Raw genomic sequence first — 20,938 nt, 5'->3', positions numbered from 1 at the left:
AAAAATTTCTTAAATTGATCAAATATATTGATTTTGAAACCAAAAAATTCTTTTAAAAAAATTAATATTTTAAAAAAACTGATAAGAAATTTAAAAAAAAATAATTTTTTTTTAATTTATAAATTTTTTGCTTTCAAAATCAAAATATTTATTTCCAAAATTATAAAATTTAATATCAAAAAAATTTTCTTCTCTAAAATCTTTGAATATATAAAATTTTTATAAGCCAAAATATTAGATTTTATTTTTACCAAATTTTTTTAAGCTTATAAAAATGCAAAAAATCTTTGAATATAAATTAGTGACTTTGCTCTTCAATAATTTTAAGCTCAATACTCAAATAATAATTTTTCATAAAAAAATTTTGAATGTCCCCGATTCAATCTCAGAACATCTGGTCACCTTAAATTAACCCAAAAATGTGCCAGAAATAAATAAATCCAGAAAACACGAAAAAATATCGCGTAATTACCAAAATTACTGTAAACATCGGTGACGAATCCACATAAAAATGGCAAAATACTTGGCACAGATCATCGTCTTGGGCGGACAAGTGATCGGTAACATTTTATTCCGTTTCATAACAAATCCCCAAAAAATCTCACAAAATTTCTTATCACTTAAAGGTCGAGCCTTTGCACGAGCCCTCAAGCAAGAATATGCCGCGAGTCAGGAAGCTGCTCGACGAGGAGGCGGCGGACGACAAGGCGCCAACCGAGCAGAAGCAAACGCCAAATCAGGCATCACCTTAGAAGAAGCACAACAAATTTTGAATGTTAGCAAATTGGATCCGGAAGAAGTGCAAAAAAAGTATGAACATCTCTTCGCTGTGAATGACAAATCGAAAGGTGGCTCGTTTTACCTGCAATCCAAAGTGTTTCGAGCGAAGGAAAGAATCGACCAGGAAATGAAGTCGCAGGGAATAATTAAAAATAAAACAGCAGAGACAGAGACGAAAAGCGAAGACAGTTCCGGAGGCGGCGACAAAACGAAAGGTTAATTGTACTACAAAAAAAATGTGAAATTGTTGCTTTAAGTAGTGTTAGTTAGCGACATAAAGAAAGTTTTCAATGAAAAACACCTGATTTTACGTAAATAAGCGCTTTTAATGTGTAAAAATGGGTTTGATTTAAACGGTAAACTCTTGCGTGGACGATTTTTGTGGCAACGGGTCGTCTCGGATGTCAGTCAGGATGATAACTTCGTAGGGACTGCACTCGGATAAGCTTAAAAATCCACAAAGCCATCCATAAAAGCCCTTTTCCAAGTCGCAAACTTCATTGAACCACACATGAAATCGAAGACTGAGTTGTTTAAAGCCCCCATACAGGGCGAGACCGGCAGTAAAGAGCAAAATTGTCACGGGATAGGCCACAAAAAGTAAGGGCGGCACAAAAATCCGATGCAATATCGTCTTTTCCTGACTGAAAAAGTTGAATAAATTGTACCACGTGAGAGTTCCAATGTAAAAACAATAAACGCCCGAAATTACAACGACAATCGGGAAACAAATAATCGTCCAGAGAAGCACATGTAAGCCAGTTCCCAATTTACAGACACAACAAGAACCATTTTTCTCCTCGTTACTTTTTTTCATTGCGAACGAATTAATTTTTTCGAGTTCGTCTCGCGAGATATTCAGTTGCACGTTAAATTCTTCGCCCAATTTCTTGCCACGCTTGATTGTCCCGGCCAAGGTGAGATAATTGTCCGTTGATGATTTCCGAAAGATGCTGTCGCTCGATCCTGACTCGAGATCTGCATAGCTGTGCTTCACACTGGGCGATTTTCGTTCATTTCCGATGCAATCGAGGTCGGTTCGGATATTCACGACTTTCTTTTTGCCACCCGTGCCACATTTCAGAATCGATTCTTGACTCTTGGATGCGCGATCGATGCCATCAAAGCTGGATTCTTCGCTCATGGCGCTACTTGGCGTCGCCGTTGAGCTTCGCAGGGGCTTTTGCGAGACATTTTCGTACAAATTTAATTCATTTTCTTCGGTTTCTGTGTGATTTCCGTTGCGATGGAACGCTATTGGGACATCAATGAGCTCAGAACTGCCAGATTGCTTTTTGCTTGAAGACGATTTTAAGCCTTCTGTTGATTTTACCTATAAAAAAATTGTTGGGGTATGCAATCAACATTACTTTCGTTAAGTTTTTCGAGCGAAATTTACCTGTATTTTTGTGATATGATCTGCATTCGCGCTATTGCCTTGAATATTTTTTCCCGTTCCGTCCTTGATTTTTGGTTCTTTACGCTTTTTGGGCGGAATAAACTCGAGTTCTTGCGTTTTTACCATTTCTACGAGCGATTTTTGGCAGTGTTTTTGTGGGAAATTCGGGTTTCTACGAAAACTACTCGGAAGATTGTCGAAAAAATAGCGGAAGACATTAAAATGATATAAAAAAGCAGTCAAAACAATGATTTTGTGGTACTTGGGGTGTGTGAAGTGAATGAAAAATCGATAATTTTCCGTGTACAAGAGAAAAATGTCGAGAGAGAAATACGAGTTTCGCTCTTTTTCTTTTACCAACCTGTTGATATCCCGGTTTCAAGTTCAAAGTTAAACACGTGGAGCGTTTCTGTGTTAATTTTTTTATTTCCTAATTTTTTTTTTATTGTAACAATCATTTTTTTCTAACGTTTAGTCTCGCGGAAAAAGACATAAATACATACAAAATTAATAAATTATTTAATTTTCATAGCACTTTTTTAAAAATTTGCTAGTTTTTCTATCTAAAAATACAATTTTTTAATTCATTTTATTTACAATTTTTTTTTAAATTTTAACAGAACCCGGGATTTGTGTGTTCAATAGTGCAGCGTTTGCAGTATTTTTTCACGCTTTTGTAGCCTTCGAGTGATATCTGGCAATCTTGGATGTTGAGGAATTGCAAGCCGCGGCAACAGTATGCGATGCATTGAATTCCACGATCAGTAATCATATCACAATTTTTCAAGCTGAGTTTCTTCAGGTTCGGACAACTTTCGGCCAAGGCACGTAATCCGGCGTCACTTATGTCGCATTTGCCGACGTCTAATGCGCGCTGTGGAAATAAAAGAATTTTTTTATTAGAAGTTTTAAAAAATATTCGAAAAATGTAAATTGGGTCGCTTTTAATTTTTTTTTAACTTATGCCGAAATGAGGGAAAAAATAATTTTGAAATAATTTTTTATAAGACAAAAAAAATTAAAACTGATCAAAAACTTTGTAATTTAAAATAAAATTTAGAACAATTAATTTTAAAATTAAAAAAAAAATTATAAAAAATAATTATTGACTGGAAATTAAAAGAAAATTATTTTTATTAAAGAAAAAAAAAATGTTTAAAATTAAGAAAAAAAAAAATTTAATAAATTATTAAAGAGATCATAAAAATTATTTTTTTAAATTTTTATTGTATTAATATTTTTTTATTTATTTAATTTTTATTTTTAATTAACTTTATTTAAATTATGTTAAAAATTAAAGCACCAGTTAAAGAATTTTTTTTTCAAAGTTTTTGTTTTAATTTCTCTTTTTTATTTTTTTTTAACTCTAAAATTATTTTTATTTTATTTTTAACTTCGAAATTATCGGAGTTCAATTTTAAATTATTAAATATCGTATTTTTAAATTAACAAAAAAAAAAAAAGATTAACGTTCAAAAAGTTTCTAAATTTATCCATTTTATATGAAAAAGTATTTCAAAACCCTTTTCAGTTCAAAACAATTTTTTAAAATTTTCTTTTAATTCCAAAAAAAAAAATGAGAAACGAAAAGTTTAAAAAAATTTTAAAGCAACCTGAATTTATGAAAAAAAAAAAATCCTTTAAAAACTTACCAATCTCGTGCAAGCTCTCGCCAAAATATTAATCGAGTCATCGCTCACAGTCTCGCAGCCCCTCGCATTGAGATACCGCAGCTTATAACATTTCCTTCCAATGACTTTAATTCCCGCATCCGTTATCCTCTCGCACTTTGCTACCGACAAATACCGCAGATTCGCTCCGAGCTTCGCCAACTCATAAAGCCCAAAATCCGTGATGTTAATGCAGTCCGATATACTAATCTCCTTAATGTTCAAACAATAGGCAGGCACGAATTTCAGTCCAGCATCCGTAATTTGGACACAACGTCGCAAATAAAGGTAAACAAGTAACGGGCAATTCTTTACGACAACTTTTAATCCCGTGTCATTCAGTGAAACGCAGTCCGTCAAATCGAGATGTTGCAATTGGAGTTTCCCGTTGGCCGACTGGAGCGTTGGATTGATGTCTACTGTGGTAATTTGATAACATCCTGAGGAGAAAAAAAGACAAAAAATTGAAAAAACGGTTCTTTGCTTCACTAGACAGAAAAATCGCTACTTGAACGCCTACTTGAGAGAGCAACTCTATGAATGGATAGACGACGATTATTGTTGCAAAATCTGTTGTGTTCATGTTTAAAACAAATAAGAACAAAGTAAATCGCCATAAACATGCGAATGTTGCAAATCGAGCATAAATCAAATGGCGCCCACCCCCACATTGTGTTTGTTTGTACAGATTGGCACACGCTTGTAACCCATTTAAAAATTTTAAGATAGCGAACATATGGCAAGGCATTCAAATAGCGTTCTATTGAAATATTATTTAAATTAGGTAAGTACAATTTTTTAAAATGTTTCACATTATTTTAGAATTAAAAATATTAAAAGAGAGAAAAAAATAACAAAGCACTTAAAATTAATTATTTTAAAGGAAAAATAAAAAAAAATAGTGATAAATATTTTTTTTACATTTTCGATTGAAAAATCATAAAATTTATCAAAAATTATCAATTTAATTTACACATTTAAATTTTTGACAAAAAGTTATTAGAAAAAAAAAAATCAGATAATTTTTTATCGAATTTTCTTTAATTAAAGCATTGAAAAAAATACAAAATTGATATAATGGACAATTAATACTCAAAAAAAATTAATAGTTTTTAAAAAAATAATATTTTTTTAAAAAAATTATTATTTAATTAAAATTTTGAATCAAAAAAATAAGGCCGTTTAAAAAAAATCCGATATTTAAAAGTCGAAAATAATGCAAAAAAAAAAAAGTTAAAAATTTTCAAAAATTTTTTAATTCAAATTTTGATTTTTTTCAAAATGAAAATTAAAAACAAAATTTTTAAATTTAAAAAATCAAAATAACATAAATTTTTTTTTAAATTTTTTTTTACAAAATTAAAAATTTTTAAAATAACAGTTATTTTTTTGAATTTCAAATTTTCTTTGAAAAAATTTTTAATAAATATTTATCTATTTTAAATTAGCAAATCTCAAAAAAGATAATTAAAAAAAAATAAATAAAAAATATTTAACAGTCAAAAATCGTTAAAAATTTTGTCATTTTGTATGAAAATAGTATTTAAATTTTTTTTTTTATTTTGCTCCCCCCATTTTAATTTCAAAAATTTTGGACTTTATTTTTGATTTTCATTTAGAGCGGCCTAAATTTAAATAAAAAAATTTAAGAATATTTTTGAATCATTTTTTAAGGAAAATAATTTTTTGTAAATTTTAAAGGTTTTTTTTAAATTAAAAATTTAAGATAAATTTAAAATCATAGATTTTTTTAATTTTTTGTCTTCTAAAAAAATATTTAATTTTTAATCGTTTTCAAAATTTTTTTCAGCGTAGTAAAAGAATATATTGATTTTCGGAAAAATAAAGCACTTGAGACATTTTTTGAAATTGCACCTGCCTAAATAGACAAAAATTCTTACCAGTTATGTCCAAATGTTGCAAGTTGGTGCATTTCGTAACGAGATCAAATAACGCTTGATTCGTCACCGACGTGCTATTTTGCAGTTGCAGGTGCGACAAACTCGGGCACCGTCTACTCAGCAATTGCAGTCCCTTGTCACTGATTTTGCAGCCTTCACTCAGCATGACACGTTCAACAATGGGACAAAGTCCGTTTCTCGTTTGCCCACACAACCGACGAAAAATTGTCCGTAACGCTTTGTCTCCCGATCGATTCTCACCTGTAACCGTCAATTGAAATTACCGTCAAATACGGACCAAGTCAGTCGTGAAATAATTGAAATTCTTACCTTTTATGATGATATTTCGCCACAACACCGGATTCCATACAAGTGTCTCGAATCGCTTGCAAACTTGTGTCAAGTTACAAAGGTCACTGCTGTCCAACCACTCGAATATTCGCAGTACGAGGTCGTTGCTGAGTCGATTGAAGCCCTTTCCCGGTTTGGGATTCACTTTTTTCAGCATGTTACTTGTCGTCGTCCATTGCGTTGCGGTTGGCAGGTAGAGTTGGGTGTGCGTGGATGGCGGCGATGGCGTGTTTAATGTGTGATAACCCTGATCCAGTGGCGAATGACGACCAATTACCATCGTTTGGCCATCCATGACTTGCGAATAACCGTCGATACTTTTGTGCATGAGGGATTTTTGGGCGTGATGACGTTGCGGCGATGCCGTAAAGTTTGGCGAACCACGTAATCGATCCAAAAAATATCTGTCGGAGCCACTTGTGTCAGGACTGGATGCTCGTCTTCTGCCTGCCGGTGAATTAAATTCATTTATTTGCCCGTTCGACGGTACGGAATAGTAATTGTAACTGGGATCTTGTTCCTGATGATGAAAATATCGCGAATTATCACCGGAATTCTTCATATTCGACTCTTTCGCTGATCGATTGGTGCCGCTATCGCCACTACTCGTGCTGCCATAGACGCCATTCCGACTATTGATGAAAATCGATGACATTTTTTCGCCGAGGAAAAATCTCTCGACATCCGTGAGTTCGCCAATTGAGTGGATCGAGTCGTCGTCGAGGTTAAAAGTGCTTTGCCCGCGTCTTTGAAGGTTCGGCGCTACCGGCATTGAGGGAGGATGAGGATACGAGCCCCGGAGAATCGTTTCGATTGGCGTATACGTTTGATTTCGCAGGCGTTGCAAGTCGCAATGCGATAAAAATGCGTCGTTTTTGGGTGTTGACGCGGCATTCCTGGGGTAAATTTGCGGAGGTGAGTCACTATTGTTGGCATTTGATGACGCAGAACGACTCGATCGACTCGTGTCAGTGTTCTTGAGACGAATTTTGTCGGAATCTATCGATAAAATGGGGGATTCTTGGGACTTTCGGAGCATTTGATATGCTTGAGTGTCGAGAGGACTCGTACTCAAGGGGTGATGGTACCCTTGATGGGCATCTAATGTGGGCGTATTATGGCCTAGGGAGGCCAAAGGACACTCGATGGCACGTTGTTGCACATGTGACATGTCTTCGTTGATTTTTTTTTGTTGTTGTTTGTCTAACGTTGGAACATTATTTTTTGATCTGAAAAAAAAAAACAAAAATTGATTAATTTTTTCTCTTGAAAGGTATATAAAAATTTAACATGAAAAAAAAAGTTTTAATGCACTTATTTTTTAATTTTTTATTTCTTAAAATTTAGTTTATGTAAATTTTTCTTTATATAAAAAAATAATTAAATTCAATAGAAAAAATAATTAATTAAAATAAAATTTATTAAAAATTAAATTAATTAAAAAAAAAATAATTTAATTTAAAAAAAAATTGAATTAACAAAATTATGAAGAAAGCACAATAAAATTTAATTTAAATAAATTTTGCCTGATATTAAAAAAAAATAAATTCATTCCTATCAGAAAAATTTAAAAATATTTTTTTTATTTAATTAAATAAGAACAAAAGTGTTTTTTATTCCATAATTGACAAATTATCCTTTAAAATATTTAGTGAATTTTTAGTAAAAAAATATTAAAAATTAAATTAATTAAAAAAATAATTTAAAAAAAATTAATTTAATTTAAAAAAAAATTGAATTAACAAAATAGTAAAAAATACTTTAAAAATCGTTTAATTTAAAAATGATTTAATTTTTAATCATTTTTTATTTTTAATTAAGCCAAAAATTGATACAAAAAAGTAAGCTGGCGCTCTTTACGCCTTTTTCACTTCCTTCTTAATTACTTTTATTATTTGAACAATATCGAATTGCTTTTAAATGCACACCAAATCACAGGAAGAAAGAAAGAAACCTATATTTGATTTAATTTACGACTCGTGATTTAATCAACAAACATCCTGCTCGTTACTTTTAATAATAATATTTTATGAAAAAAAAAACAGAAAAAAATCGTATACACGTCGATTATCTGATTGTCTGCGTGTGTGTGCAGCACTTTGCAGTAGCAGTCAACCATATAGAGTAGGAAAGCATTTTTAAATTGGACAACAACAAAAAATAATACGATAATCATAAATAAATGAACAAGCAAACCAGCAATTTATTAATAAAGGTGCTACTGTTTTTATACATTTTTAATTTTTTTCATCATCATCATCATCGTGCTCTTCTTCCTTCACGTGCTTTTTTCGCTTTCTGTTCTGTGTTTTTAATGACTGCGTGCAATCATAATATAATAATTCGAATGTGTGAAACGGATCCCCCTACAAAGTGTGGCTTTTATGGAAGGAAACCTCATTTTATGGCCGTTTAATTGTTCGCCGATGAGAATTTAGAGTGAGAAAGAGAGTGGTTCCGCAGCGAAAAGTAAACAGAAAATTTCTAACCGAAACTAGGGTGAGATTGTTTCATATTATCACACACATTAAAATGTTGTCGATGGCTTGTCGATTGCTGAGATGATGACGACGACGTGAGTGTAGGTAGAAAATGTGTTAAAAGGCAAGTTATTTGCTTATTTCATTGCGGTGTCGTTGCAGCAATTGAATGGAAGAAAAAACGAAGAAGAAATAAAAATATTGTAAGAATGTAGCTGTAAACGTTTAACTTTACTTCTTTTAAGATAAGAAAAATCTAAAGAAAAAAAATATTCAGAATAAGTTCTGTGCGGTGAGGAAGGACTGCATTTCATACGAAAGTAAGCATCGCTAATTGTGCGTGAACAGTTATTAAAAACTTCTTTTTTTCAGATTTTTAGATTTCATCAGTCTTAAACGCAGTGAGAAATTTTCAATATGCTACTTAAAAAATTTTTTATTTCTTAATTTTTTAATTAACGAAGATATTTTTTTTTATTTCAGTGACGTATGCAAAAAAGGGGACTCATATACCGTACAATAGAAGAGTTTTCAGAGCCTAATCGCTTCTAAAAAACCTTCAAAAAAAGGAGAAAAATTACTTAATTTACGGACTCTCCGGGGAGGGCGGGGAAAAAAGAGAAATGTTCTTATATCTAGCCTTATCGTATGTTTACTCATCGTCTAAGTAAATACATATCTCAATAACGAGTTCGCTCTTATTACGTCTCTTAAAAAATTTCTTCAAACAAGGTCCTCATGAACTATTATACCTCAGTATATATGCACACAAAATCTATCTTCACCTCAGTTTCAAAAGAGACAGCAGCTAAAAAACTAATAAAGCTAAAAATTAATAAACCACGTGTATCTACAATATTCTTCTAAAACAGATTCACAAAGAAAAATTCAGGCTCTCGGGCAAATTGGTTAGACACAAAAAGAGGCCGAAAACTTCTGCGACTCGAGTTAACAATATATGTCTGGTACCCGTCTTGCTTTAATAATTACGTTCCGGGTGAAATTGTAAAAAATATAAGTAACTTAGTTTTCTTAGTTCGGATAGAAAAAGGTCACACGTTGAAACGTGTGAAGTAAAGAAGAGAAAATCTAAAGTCTTTCTCCTTCGAAAAAGTCAATTTAGGTTAATTGTTATCTTCCATAAAAAAAATAGTCAAAAATTAGTCCTCAAACAATATAATATTTATGCTAAGTGATAAAAATTATTTTTGATCAGTCTTAGATTTATTTTTTTTAAATTTAATTAGTAAGCCATCTATATATATTTTTTTTTACATAAAAACATAAAATTAGATCAAGAAATGTTTTTGAGGATGTTAACAATATATTTTGTCCCTCCAAAAAAATTTAAGTTACTACGCCCCTGATCATGTTCAATTTAAAGTAAAGGAAGAGAAATTTTTGGCTCCAGGCATTCAAAAAAAAGTTTCATTTCCTTTATTTTTTATTTAAATTTGCACGAATATCACTTAAAATGGCTAATTACTAAAAGCACCGTTAAAATCATTCGAATAAATAAATTATTTCTCATCCATTCACACCTCGAAATATATTGCAGCGAACATTTATCACAGCAATCGTAACATATTTGTCGCCTCATTAAATAATTTTGATGCAAAAACAAGCATTTTCTTCGTTCTATCTGCAACTACAATTATAAATTAGATAGGCACGTAGGGTAAGCAAATTATTCGCAATCTGTGCCTTCGTTAAATAATCTCTTTCGAGTACAAAAATACAATAAAATATTTACAATAACAATAATTTACTCGCAATTATTACATAAATTTAAAGCTTTAATATTTACAGTTTGTTCTGTGCAAAACATGAACAAGGCAAATAGTTTATTAGAGACCGTCTGCTATATATTTTCATCGCTAATTACAAGTTTAAATTTGCTGCATTTCTTTTTCAAGAGCCATGAGCAACAACTACAACAACAACAATAGAGAACATGACTCTAAAAATGCGTGAAATTATTGATCTTTGCTTCCTAAAGTTATTTGTTGCAGCGAGTAGCGGAACAAATTTCCTACTAAATCTAAATTTGAATTCAGTAGAAAAAGTCACGTTGCCGTAAGATTTTTTTCTTTCAACGTGTCACGTAAGAAATTTTTTATTATTAAAAAATATACCTCTCTGAGAACGTCAATAAGGACTAAAAATTATTATGTTTCTTGCATATTTCTGTGCTGATTAATGTCAAATATGTGGCGCGCAGTGCGGAATGTGTCGTTTACTCCAGTAAATAAATATATATGAAATATGTAAAGAGAAGTAAGTAACATAAACCAGTTTGTGATTGGCAAAAAAAAAGAGAACTATCTCGTTGATTTTAATAATAAAATAGGTTTTCATTACCATACAGCGTGCAAGTAACGAACGACCAAACCACTGGAATGTTGTGTGATTTATTTCAATAAATTTTAATGGACAAAAATGCTTGTTCACATGCTAAATTTTTGTCATTCATCTTATAATTGGCATGTCTCTAACCTTTCTCTCTCCTGCTCTTTCTTTTTTTCTGACGACGATGATGATGATGCTGATGAGGAACACAGAAATATATCTTCGTTAGAGAAATGCTAATAACATGTGCCAAGCCAACCTCTTTGTTGTTCACTCGAATAGTTAAAATAATGTGTACGATACCGTTTTCTAGCCATTTATTAACTTGCATGCTTAAAACTAAAATTACGCAAAACATCAACCGAGATGGAATTAGCATAATGTTAATGCGTATTTTGAATAGTAAATGTCGTTCGCATGAAGCAATAAAAAGCTTCGAATGTCTAGACCTCCGTTATTGCCTCATGTAGAGACTTTTTTGTCGGCGCGTTGTCGGCATCTCATGCGAGATTCAAAGATCAATTAACTACCAACTACAAACACACTGATTTTCGCATCGTTGCTCGCTGTTGATGCAAATCGGCAGTAAATAATTTAATATTTCAAGTGTAATTCATCAATTACGGTGTAATGTTGAAAATGTTCAGAATAAACGCTTGGAATTATTCAAATGAAATTTTAAAACCATTGAGAGGATATGAAGATTTGAAAATATTTTGAATGAAATATCCCGTAATGTATATAATTCTCGTGGAACAAAAGAATCCGTTCTATTAACGAAAATAGTATTTGTTCTATTAACATTTTTACGTAAAACTTTTGAATTTTTGACGAAATTTTAAATTTTTTCAATATTTTTGACAAAATTTTTGAGAGGTAATAATTTTAATGAATTTTTATTAATTTATTTTTGATTTTATGAGAAATAAGGCAAGTGCAATTCCAAAAAATGTTTCACATTATTTTAGACCTCAAAAAGTAATGAGGTGGGAGTAATGAAAAATGATAATGGAAAACAATGATATTACTGATTTTTCCATCTTTTTCGCTATTTTTAAAGGGTTTTAATATTTTAAATAGTATTTTTAAATTTACGACATTTTTGTTTTTCGTTTAAATATTTGGATTTAAATTTTTTTTTTTTTTTTTTAGAATTACTGACAAAATAATTTTCAAAAGTTTTCTAACGACTTTTTTGAAATTTAAAATTTTTTGTCAAATTTCAAGCTATTGATATTTTAAATTTTTTTCTGTGAATCCTTTGAAAAATTGCAAAATATAACAAAATTATAGATTTCAACCAATTTTTGATGATTTTTAGTCATTTTTCTTATGTTTTGAAGGTAAAAATATTTCAAAACCATTTTCATTATTCCATTATTCCCTCCTTGGATTTTTAGATAAAGTTAGGTGGTTTGTAATGTGAAACATTTTTTTGAATTGCACTTGCCTAATTAAATTTTTTCTAAATAAATGCCTTAAAAAATCGAAAAATTGATGGAAAAATATTATCATTGGTTATTATCATAAGAATTATTTACATTACGGTATTTTATTAACTGAATAACTATTGAATGTTTCAACTTCCTTTTATACTCTAACCAAAGTTCATAGCTCATCATAGTTATAGTAATGTTCAGAGGTTTCTTAAACTTCTTTTCAACCCTTCTTCTCTTTGAAGAGCACTATATGTGTCCTCGTTCTTAATATTCATAGATTAACAAGTATTTCCCTTTGTTCCTAATTTCTCAAATTGAATTTCTTGAGATCCAATATTAATTGGCTTGATAAATTTATTCAACCAATTTCCAATTTTCTGAAATAACAATATGTTTAAAAAAAAATAATAACTCATCAGTTACAAGTTTCTTCAGAAATTTACCTCTTGTTGTCACAAACTCTTCAAACCATTACTCCGTTACTGAATTCACAACTCAAAAGTCATAAAACTCTTTCACTTTAATTAACAAAAAAATTGTTATTAAATTACCGATCTAAATATATCTCTTAATGTCACTTTTTGTCGTCATCTCAAACTTCAACTTGACTTCTGTTTATTTTTCATATTCTATTACCATTTTACATTCTTTGAATATAAATGAGCTTCAAGTTTTATTTACTTGTAGAATATTTTTAGATAAAGACGACGAAGATGAAAGTCTTTCGCACTTCGTTGAATTTATAGTGCAAATTTTTATCTGGTTCACTTTACATGCGCAACATAACGACGTCTCTCTCTTTCTCACATGTCTTGAATACATTACATGAATGTTTATTCAAAATTTTCTGTTAATTAAAAAGTGGTGTGACACGAATGTGACATGTTGAAGCTATTCTGACAACCTCAATAAATTGTAGTATCATTTCGTTCTCAGCTTTAAAGGAATATTTGTAATTAAAAGATTTAAATTCCAAGAAGTGCAATTAAAATCCTTGCACCATTTTTAATGAAAAGAGAGTTTCTGTGGAACTTGTTTGGCTTCTGAACGCCTTGCAGAGCGAAAGCATTTCCAGGAAGAACATTCAAAGAGCTCTTGTTGGCAGAACTGGCTTTATAGAGGAATGTCTAAATATTTATATGAATGATGCACGAGAAAGAAAAAAAAAATTAACAAGACGAAGAGAAATGTCACAGCAAACTAGATTCCATAAAATATTTGTCATTGCTCCCGTATACACGTAGCAGTTATTGTAATAATAATTATGCCTCATAGTAAAGCTGTGTGCACATAATTATTATTTTGCATTCTTTCTAGTTCATTTCTAGTTTTATGCTAGCAAAAGAAAGAGAAAAATGCAGTATTTTTGCTGCTTGCATCCGAGAATAGTTTTGATGATAAATAAAATGCAAAAAAAAAAATTATGAAATATAATAAAAGAGAACATATTTGTCGGTAGAGATGAAAAATATGAAAGAAAACCACAAAGGGGACTACGATTTTGTTGTCCCTCTAGGTATGATAGTTATCATCACACACGTCCGTACGTGTAAGAGAAAGAGGAAAACAGGTGAACGAGAAATATTTTTATTATTGAACAACCTCAATAAGGTAATTTTCAGCAGCAGCAGCAACTGTTTCGTCGTTAAGCAGCAGCAAGAGAGGGGAAAAGATAACAATTTACAACATCAAAGTTAGAATATTTTCTGCATATCTGCAAAATGCATCAGAAATATGATGTTGAAATATTTTTTTTTTCGTTGTTCATTTTTGATGAATGGGAATTTTGCATTGACGACTGTAACGACGACAATAGAGAAAAGGAGTTGAAAAAAAACATGACACTCTGCAGCAATATAATAATTTATGTATTTGAAACACATTTCACTGCCTGCTTGCTAGATACTTGCTCGGATATAATTTTGCTGGTGGCGGCTACCTGATTTGCATAAAATACATTCACTTTATATCATATCAGATTTGCAGATCCAGCAGATCACACAAGAACAAAAGTATGGAAAAATTCTTTATCTTTGTTCGTCAAAATGTGTAATGTAATAATAATTATCCTTCGTTATAATTTTTTTTATGGCAACGTTGATAAATATCTAGTTTCAGTGCGGCGGTGTGGTGTGGCAGAAGACGAAGGAATCTTGTTTTGTCTCTCTTGTTCGCCATTGTTAATGCACACACATTATCATGGTCTTCGATGCAGCTACTATGGAAACGCAAGCAGTTGGCTAGTTTGCTGCTCATTGATGCGCGATGCGTGATGCGTGCGAGAGAAGAATTATTATATATAACGACGAACAAGAACCCGCATCATTGCATCTTTTATAACAATTTGGGCAGCTGAGCGAAAAAGAGGATCTTATGAACTTCAGTTGAATGAATGTCTCATATAAGGGATGTGGTTCAAGACGAAATTGCAATGTGTAATATTTCAAGTAAAAATTGAAATGATTCAATTAAGGCCGTTCCAAATTTACGTTTTGTTGATTTTCGCTAATCTGAATCACAGGGGATGGTAAGTTTGTTTATAACATTTTATGGTAAAATGAATTTTGAAAACGATATTTTTCTTTTAGCAAAGTTTTATCACAATAAGTGCCTCATAAAATATGGGTAAGGAATATGGAAATTTTGGTTAATTAATATTTTGAAGAGAGAGGATCTAATGGTTTTATGTAATAGTTATCCTTATATTTGTTAACATTTGAAAAGGCCTTAAAAAATTATACAGTGAAAATTCTATCATATGGCAACTCTGAGTTAGGGCATATTCTCTAATAGAGCACATCGATGAATTTTCGCAAATTTTGGGTTTATTTTAACATTTTCGTCTCGTCTAAAACATGATAATAAGATGAAAAATCAAAAAGCGAAAATATTTATTATTTTAAATTTTTTCAAAAAATTTCCAAATTTTTGATCAAAACAGTAAAATTTAGCTTAATGATAAAAAATATTTATAAATCCATAATTTTTTACAAATTTTCTTTGGAAAATGCATGAATTTCTGAATATTGATATGCCCTATTAGATAATATATATTCTCTTATTGGTACACTTATTTGAATTTTGGGTGCCCTATGATAGAATTTTCACTGTATAAGATAAGGAAACAAAAGGAGAATCAAAATTCCCGCCCACGCCGCGATAAAAAGAGCAATGATGCTTAATATTGCCGATCAAGAAGCACAACTGGATAAGTATCCGGTTCAGTTGTGGAGTAGATGTGGAATATCCACTGTCAGATTTGTAATAGGCGACGACGGCTTAAATAAACAACCTTTCCACCGCAAGTTAGGATCGATTATGAGCACTACCGCTTCATTACAGAACGTTTTGAAATACCACTCGCGTAATTTAGGTTACAAAAAATTTTATTCCGGTCATTGATAAGACAGCAGCACTCAACCTCATAAGTTCCTTTGGGAATCGTGGCATTATGCCGAAAAAGTTTAAATACTTAAAAATGGCTGCCGATTATATCAAAAATGACACCAAGACTCATTGACGAGACAATAAATGAATTGAATAATTTAACAGAATTTATTAAATTATCCCCAGGAATTCAGATGTATCTAAGATATAAATCGATTATTGTGGCGTTTCAACTATTTGATGTTGGAAATCGCATAACTTATCGTAACAGATTTTTATACTTGATCGCAAACTACCTGCTTGCTACGAATAAATTAAAGAAAATACCGTCACTTTTAATTACTTCCTTAGAATTAGAGTCCACAATTGTCGTTAAAAGCAGACGAGTTGATTGCTCAAACTATATTGAACGATGCATTCATAAGTATTTTTATATCATTTTTTATATTAATTAATTAATTGAATAATTTAGTTTATGATTAATTTATTTCAGTGTCGCTTGAGCCAAATTTACAACAAAAATGCGATGATTCTTGCGATTATTTGTATTTAAACGTTTACTAAAAATATACTAAATAGCTTAAGACTTTTAGAATATGATACAGATAAAGTACTTGTGGTTTTGTACTTTTGTTGGTTTTCACCAACTATCATTTAAGTATAAAACATTAATATATATTTCGTAAATAGATACTTTTTAGAAATCGATAATAAGCCTCCCCGTCACCGGATTTTCAAAATTGGGCGTTAGACAAAAATCTTTGTTAACATTTGGAAAGGCCTTAGTAAATTTTCAACAAAAAAAAATTGTGACATTCCATTGTCAATTGGAACTAATTAAAAAAAAAATAAATATTTAGCGACACTGATAATATTTTTTTTTCTAATTGCTTACACTAATCAAATATCTTCTTCTTCTTCATCGTCCATAACGACGATCGACTAAGTGTCTATTCCATCGTTGGCGCACATTTCATTTTGATTATCATCATCAGAAGTTGAGAGATGGCAAAGTAACAGAAACTGCCTATCATCCGAACATTCCTGGCTTATACTTATTTTTTTTTGTATTCAATGAACGCGTCTCTATCATTATTTTATTATAATGTTTGATTAATATATTTGAGCTTCTGGCTGCTGTCAGAAGGAACTTTTCTCCTAACAAAAATAATTAAATTAGATTGATTGTGAAGTTGTCATAGAGAATATTGCGAGTAAACGAGTGAGTTGGTTTGCTCGAAAGCATTCAAATGTACTGGAATTTATGTCTTTTTTGTTGCTTTTATATTTTTTTTCTGATGTCGAGTATACAAGTTGAATGAGGAACAGAAATGAGAGTAAACTAAGCTCCCATAGGCTAAAAAAATTCTTCTACATGCGAGAAATTACAACTTTTTGCACATGAAAACATCATATAAGACAAAAAAAAAATGAAAATGTTCTGCTTCATGACTGTTAAACATTAAACATTTTTCATGCATGTTTATGCCTTTCTCGCATTTATCGCGCGGGGTGTTGCTGTTATGCATTTTAATATAAAAATCAAGCAAAGTTGTTGCAATGTTGTAAAAGTTTTATATCTGCCAGATATATTTTTTTATAAAGAGTTTACGTGAAAAATCGGATTTTTTTTTGCGCAAAACGTTCACTCATTTCACAGAGAGCTCACTCAAGGTGAATGTTATAATTTGGTTTCAAACACATTTATCGAACATTATTATTATTATAAATAACATGACATCGACATACATGTCCCGTTCTTTCGATCGCGAGTCAATATCGTAAAAAATAAAATAAAAAAAATCGATAATCAGCAATAAATATATTGAAAAAATTCTCAGCTGACATCATTCAGCACCACAGAGAAAAAAAATCCATTTCATGCGTTATTTATTGTGATTCATATGGTCATTTTCATAATTATTATATTTTTCCTTTTTTTATTATTTATAAAAAAATATTTATAAAAATTACTCTTCAAATCGCTCGCTCTCTCTCTCGAATACCTGAAGCGAATTAAAATGCATTCCATTTATACAAATAAAATATATACAAGACTGATTTATGTTGTTCTGTATTTTTTTTTATTATTTTTCGTCGTCGACGTTCGCGCTCGTAATATTCTGCGGTCATCGCATTTTACGGCATTTACACCGGCCCGACCGACGAACCATCTATTCAAATTTAATTTATTGAAGTGTCGTGCGCGGCCGGCAAGGAAATCACAATTATGCAAGGAAGAGACACGTCACGCATTAATCTGGTCGCGTTGGTTGCTGCATTTATTCTTTTTTATTTTTATTTTTGTGTCGTTTCGTGTGTGTGTGCGAAATGCGACGTGAAGATTTAAAGAAAAAGAAACGGAAAAGTATCGTTGTCGTTTATATATTCAGTCTTCTTCTTGCAATTTAATCTCATCCTGATAATGTTAAAATCTTGTCTAAATATTGTGATGATGACTATATCGCCTCGTTTCTTTTCTTTCGTTTACGCAAAAAGTGAGTAAGAAAAAAAATTGTTTTTTTTTTGCGTTGAATTGAAGATAAATGTTGGTTAAATCTACTGGCAAAAAAGTATCATTTCACAGAAGAGGATGAAAAATAGTGCGGAATATTAAGTTGTTTTGAGTGTTAAGGTAGATCAGTTACTAAAATATTGCGTTTTATTTTTCACTGGAGATGATTAAAAATTATTCGTTTGAAGGTCATGAGCTTCTGTGAGGAATTTTATTGAGGCTTTAAATATTTTTTTTAGTTAACGGATTTTCTGGATTTTTTTTTTGTTTTTTTTTATCTAAGGTTACTTGCTTTAATTAAAACTTGATGATATTGTTCAATGTTCCATTTTAGAATCTTCTATTATGATGAAAATATTTTTATTAAATTCTTAAAAATTTTCAAAATGATCGATTTTTAAGCTATTTTTAAGACTTTTAGCTAAATTTTTAATTTCCACATAATGTCATCAAAATTCACTTAAAAATAGTGACTTAAAATTTATTTTTATTAAGAAACGATTTTTACGAGCTTTTTTTATTTGATTTTATTTTTCCGAAAAAATTCAAAAATAATTAGAAAAAAAGGAAACATTTTTTGACACTTTTTGGTACTTTTTGATTGAAATACGATAATAATATCCAGTTGACATAACAATTATATTAGACATTGACTTAACTCGCATTTTCTATCGAAAATTTGAATAAAAAAATGTTTGAGTCGAGTGACCAAGTCTTATATTTTTTCTTAAATTATTATTTTGTGAAATTTTATTAAAATTTTGTCTTAAAAAATTTCCCCATTAAAAATTATTTTATTTTTTTAACGATTGATTCAAAAACTCATAAAAAAATTAAATTATTTTTAAAAAAATAAAAAAATCCACATGCGACATAAAGTGAAATAATTAAATTTTATGGCCTTAAAAAAAGGAAAAAATAGTTTTTTATTTGTACCAAAATATCTGATAATTTCTATGCTGAAAAACAATTGAAGAAAACCCTTTTAGATATTTATTTATTTTTTTTAACAAGATTTATTAAATTTCATTAAAAGCAGTTGACGACTTGAACACTTAATTATTTTCATTTTAAAAAAAAGCCAATAAATAAAAAAAAATTTAAACTTTTTTCATATAAAATGACAAACTTCAAACAATTTTTGACTGTTACTCTACAATTTAAATTTTTATTTTGCGCCATTAGATTTTCGACATTTAAATGGGACATCGGACTTAATTTTTCACTTTCAGTTGGAGCGGCCTTAATAATATTTTTAAAAATATTCTTTAACATTAACCTTTAAATATCAAGATAAAAATCTCTTCATTTTTTTTAAATAAGTTTTTAAAGAAATAAAAAAAAATCTCAAAATATTTCAATTTAGATGAGATTTTAATTTTCTTTTTAAAAAATTTTCCATCTTTTCTTGCATAATTCTATTCAACATTGAAAACATGAACTGCCCTTTTCATGACAAGCTTCTGACCCCAATTCAATTTTTATTGCGTTCCGATAAACAAACTGCCATTTGTCATAATTTTTATTATTGCTGATCTCGTTATGTTTCATCTATGTATGTCTGGCAAACATACAATAATTTAGCGAGATTAGTCTTGATGCTGAGGAGGAACAACATATTTAAAGGGAGCAGCAGCATGAAATACTTTTCAAATGGAAAGCTGGAGCATAAATTGGCTTACAGGCCTTATTAATGGTCATTAAATCACGATTTTGTCTCTTTATCATCATAAATATTAAAACAAATGGATGTTTTATTTTCTTCTTATTTTTTCTTTCCTCCTCAGTTTAACATAAAAGCATTGTTATAAAAATATTTCTTCATAATAATAAAATAATAAGATGTTGTCGTTATTCTGAAATTTTTTTCCGAAGAAAAAAAAAGAGATAAAGTAAATTCGATTCAGATTTTATTTTTGGCGCATCAAAGTAAACAGTTGTGAAAGCACGAAAAAAGAACTTAAAGTTAAGTAAGATGACAAAATGTACTCACCATGCACTTTTACATTTGTTTGGTATTCCGTGTGTGTATTCGCGCTCGAATTTTTGCTGGAATTCTTTCTCTTTCGTTCTCTTGTTCCCGATGTCGTACAAATTTTTGTTATATTTTTATTATTGTTGCGAGAATTGGTGTAGGTCGCTGTGACGTGATGCTACCAGCGAGTACACTTAAAAAATTTCTTTTAAAAATTCCTTGTACGCTTCCAAATAAAAATTATTCATTTTAAGCAAAACTGCACAGGAGAATTGCATCGCAAGCTGAAACGAAAAGAAAAGAAGGCGAAAAAAAAATGAGAAAACGAAGAAATGAGCAAAGAGTAAAAAAAAAAAAAAAGAAGAGTTGTTATTTAATTACTCCACATATATTTTGTGTGTGAGTTTTTTTTGTTGTTTGCTTTTTTTATTGGATTTTATTTCATTCTTTTATTTCATGCATACACTTTTTAAATGTTTTTTTTTGTTTTGTTGCAAAAGCGTGTATTTATCGCATCATCGTATCACATTTGTTTGTGTGTGTCTGTGTATAAAAGGAGGAAAAAAGCTATTTGTATTTGATGAGTTTCTGCTACTGTTTTGTGCAAAAGTGTTCTTTTTATTGTGAAGCGCAACGTGTGCTTCTTGTTTTTCTCATCTCGTGTGTGTTTTTGTGTTTTCTTTCGATTTCTT

General features: G+C 30.3%; 4 protein-coding genes across 4 annotated transcripts in view; 1 reads left to right on the top strand and 3 right to left on the bottom strand.

The window, feature by feature from the left end:
• Nucleotides 1-20,938, bottom strand: part of LOC134827083 (ubiquitin carboxyl-terminal hydrolase 8-like) — a 71,162-nt gene that overhangs the window by 33,951 nt on the left and 16,273 nt on the right. The gene's annotated exons all lie outside the window — the stretch shown is intronic.
• On the top strand, nt 408-1,116 carry LOC134834439 (mitochondrial import inner membrane translocase subunit tim16-B-like). The gene is made up of 2 exons (XM_063849094.1): nt 408-560; nt 627-1,116. The coding sequence occupies exons 1-2, from the start codon at nt 512-514 to the stop codon at nt 998-1,000; spliced, it is 423 nt and encodes a 140-aa protein (XP_063705164.1). The 5' UTR covers nt 408-511; the 3' UTR covers nt 1,001-1,116.
• Nucleotides 1,105-2,409, bottom strand: LOC134834429 (transmembrane protein 169-like). Its single transcript, XM_063849082.1, has 2 exons — nt 2,180-2,409; nt 1,105-2,113 (listed from the first exon to the last, which is right to left on the bottom strand). Exons 1-2 carry the CDS (start codon nt 2,303-2,305, stop codon nt 1,130-1,132), a joined length of 1,110 nt encoding a protein of 369 aa, XP_063705152.1. The 5' UTR covers nt 2,306-2,409; the 3' UTR covers nt 1,105-1,129.
• On the bottom strand, nt 2,793-7,272 carry LOC134828072 (F-box/LRR-repeat protein 7-like). Its single transcript, XM_063841025.1, has 4 exons — nt 6,081-7,272; nt 5,751-6,011; nt 3,832-4,289; nt 2,793-3,053 (listed from the first exon to the last, which is right to left on the bottom strand). The coding sequence occupies exons 1-4, from the start codon at nt 7,270-7,272 to the stop codon at nt 2,793-2,795; spliced, it is 2,172 nt and encodes a 723-aa protein (XP_063697095.1).

The sequence above is a fragment of the Culicoides brevitarsis genome, chromosome 1 (assembly GCF_036172545.1).
Source record: "Culicoides brevitarsis isolate CSIRO-B50_1 chromosome 1, AGI_CSIRO_Cbre_v1, whole genome shotgun sequence".
NCBI classification, from domain to species: Eukaryota; Metazoa; Arthropoda; class Insecta; order Diptera; family Ceratopogonidae; genus Culicoides; species Culicoides brevitarsis.
This window is presented reverse-complemented; position numbering and strand designations above follow the sequence as displayed.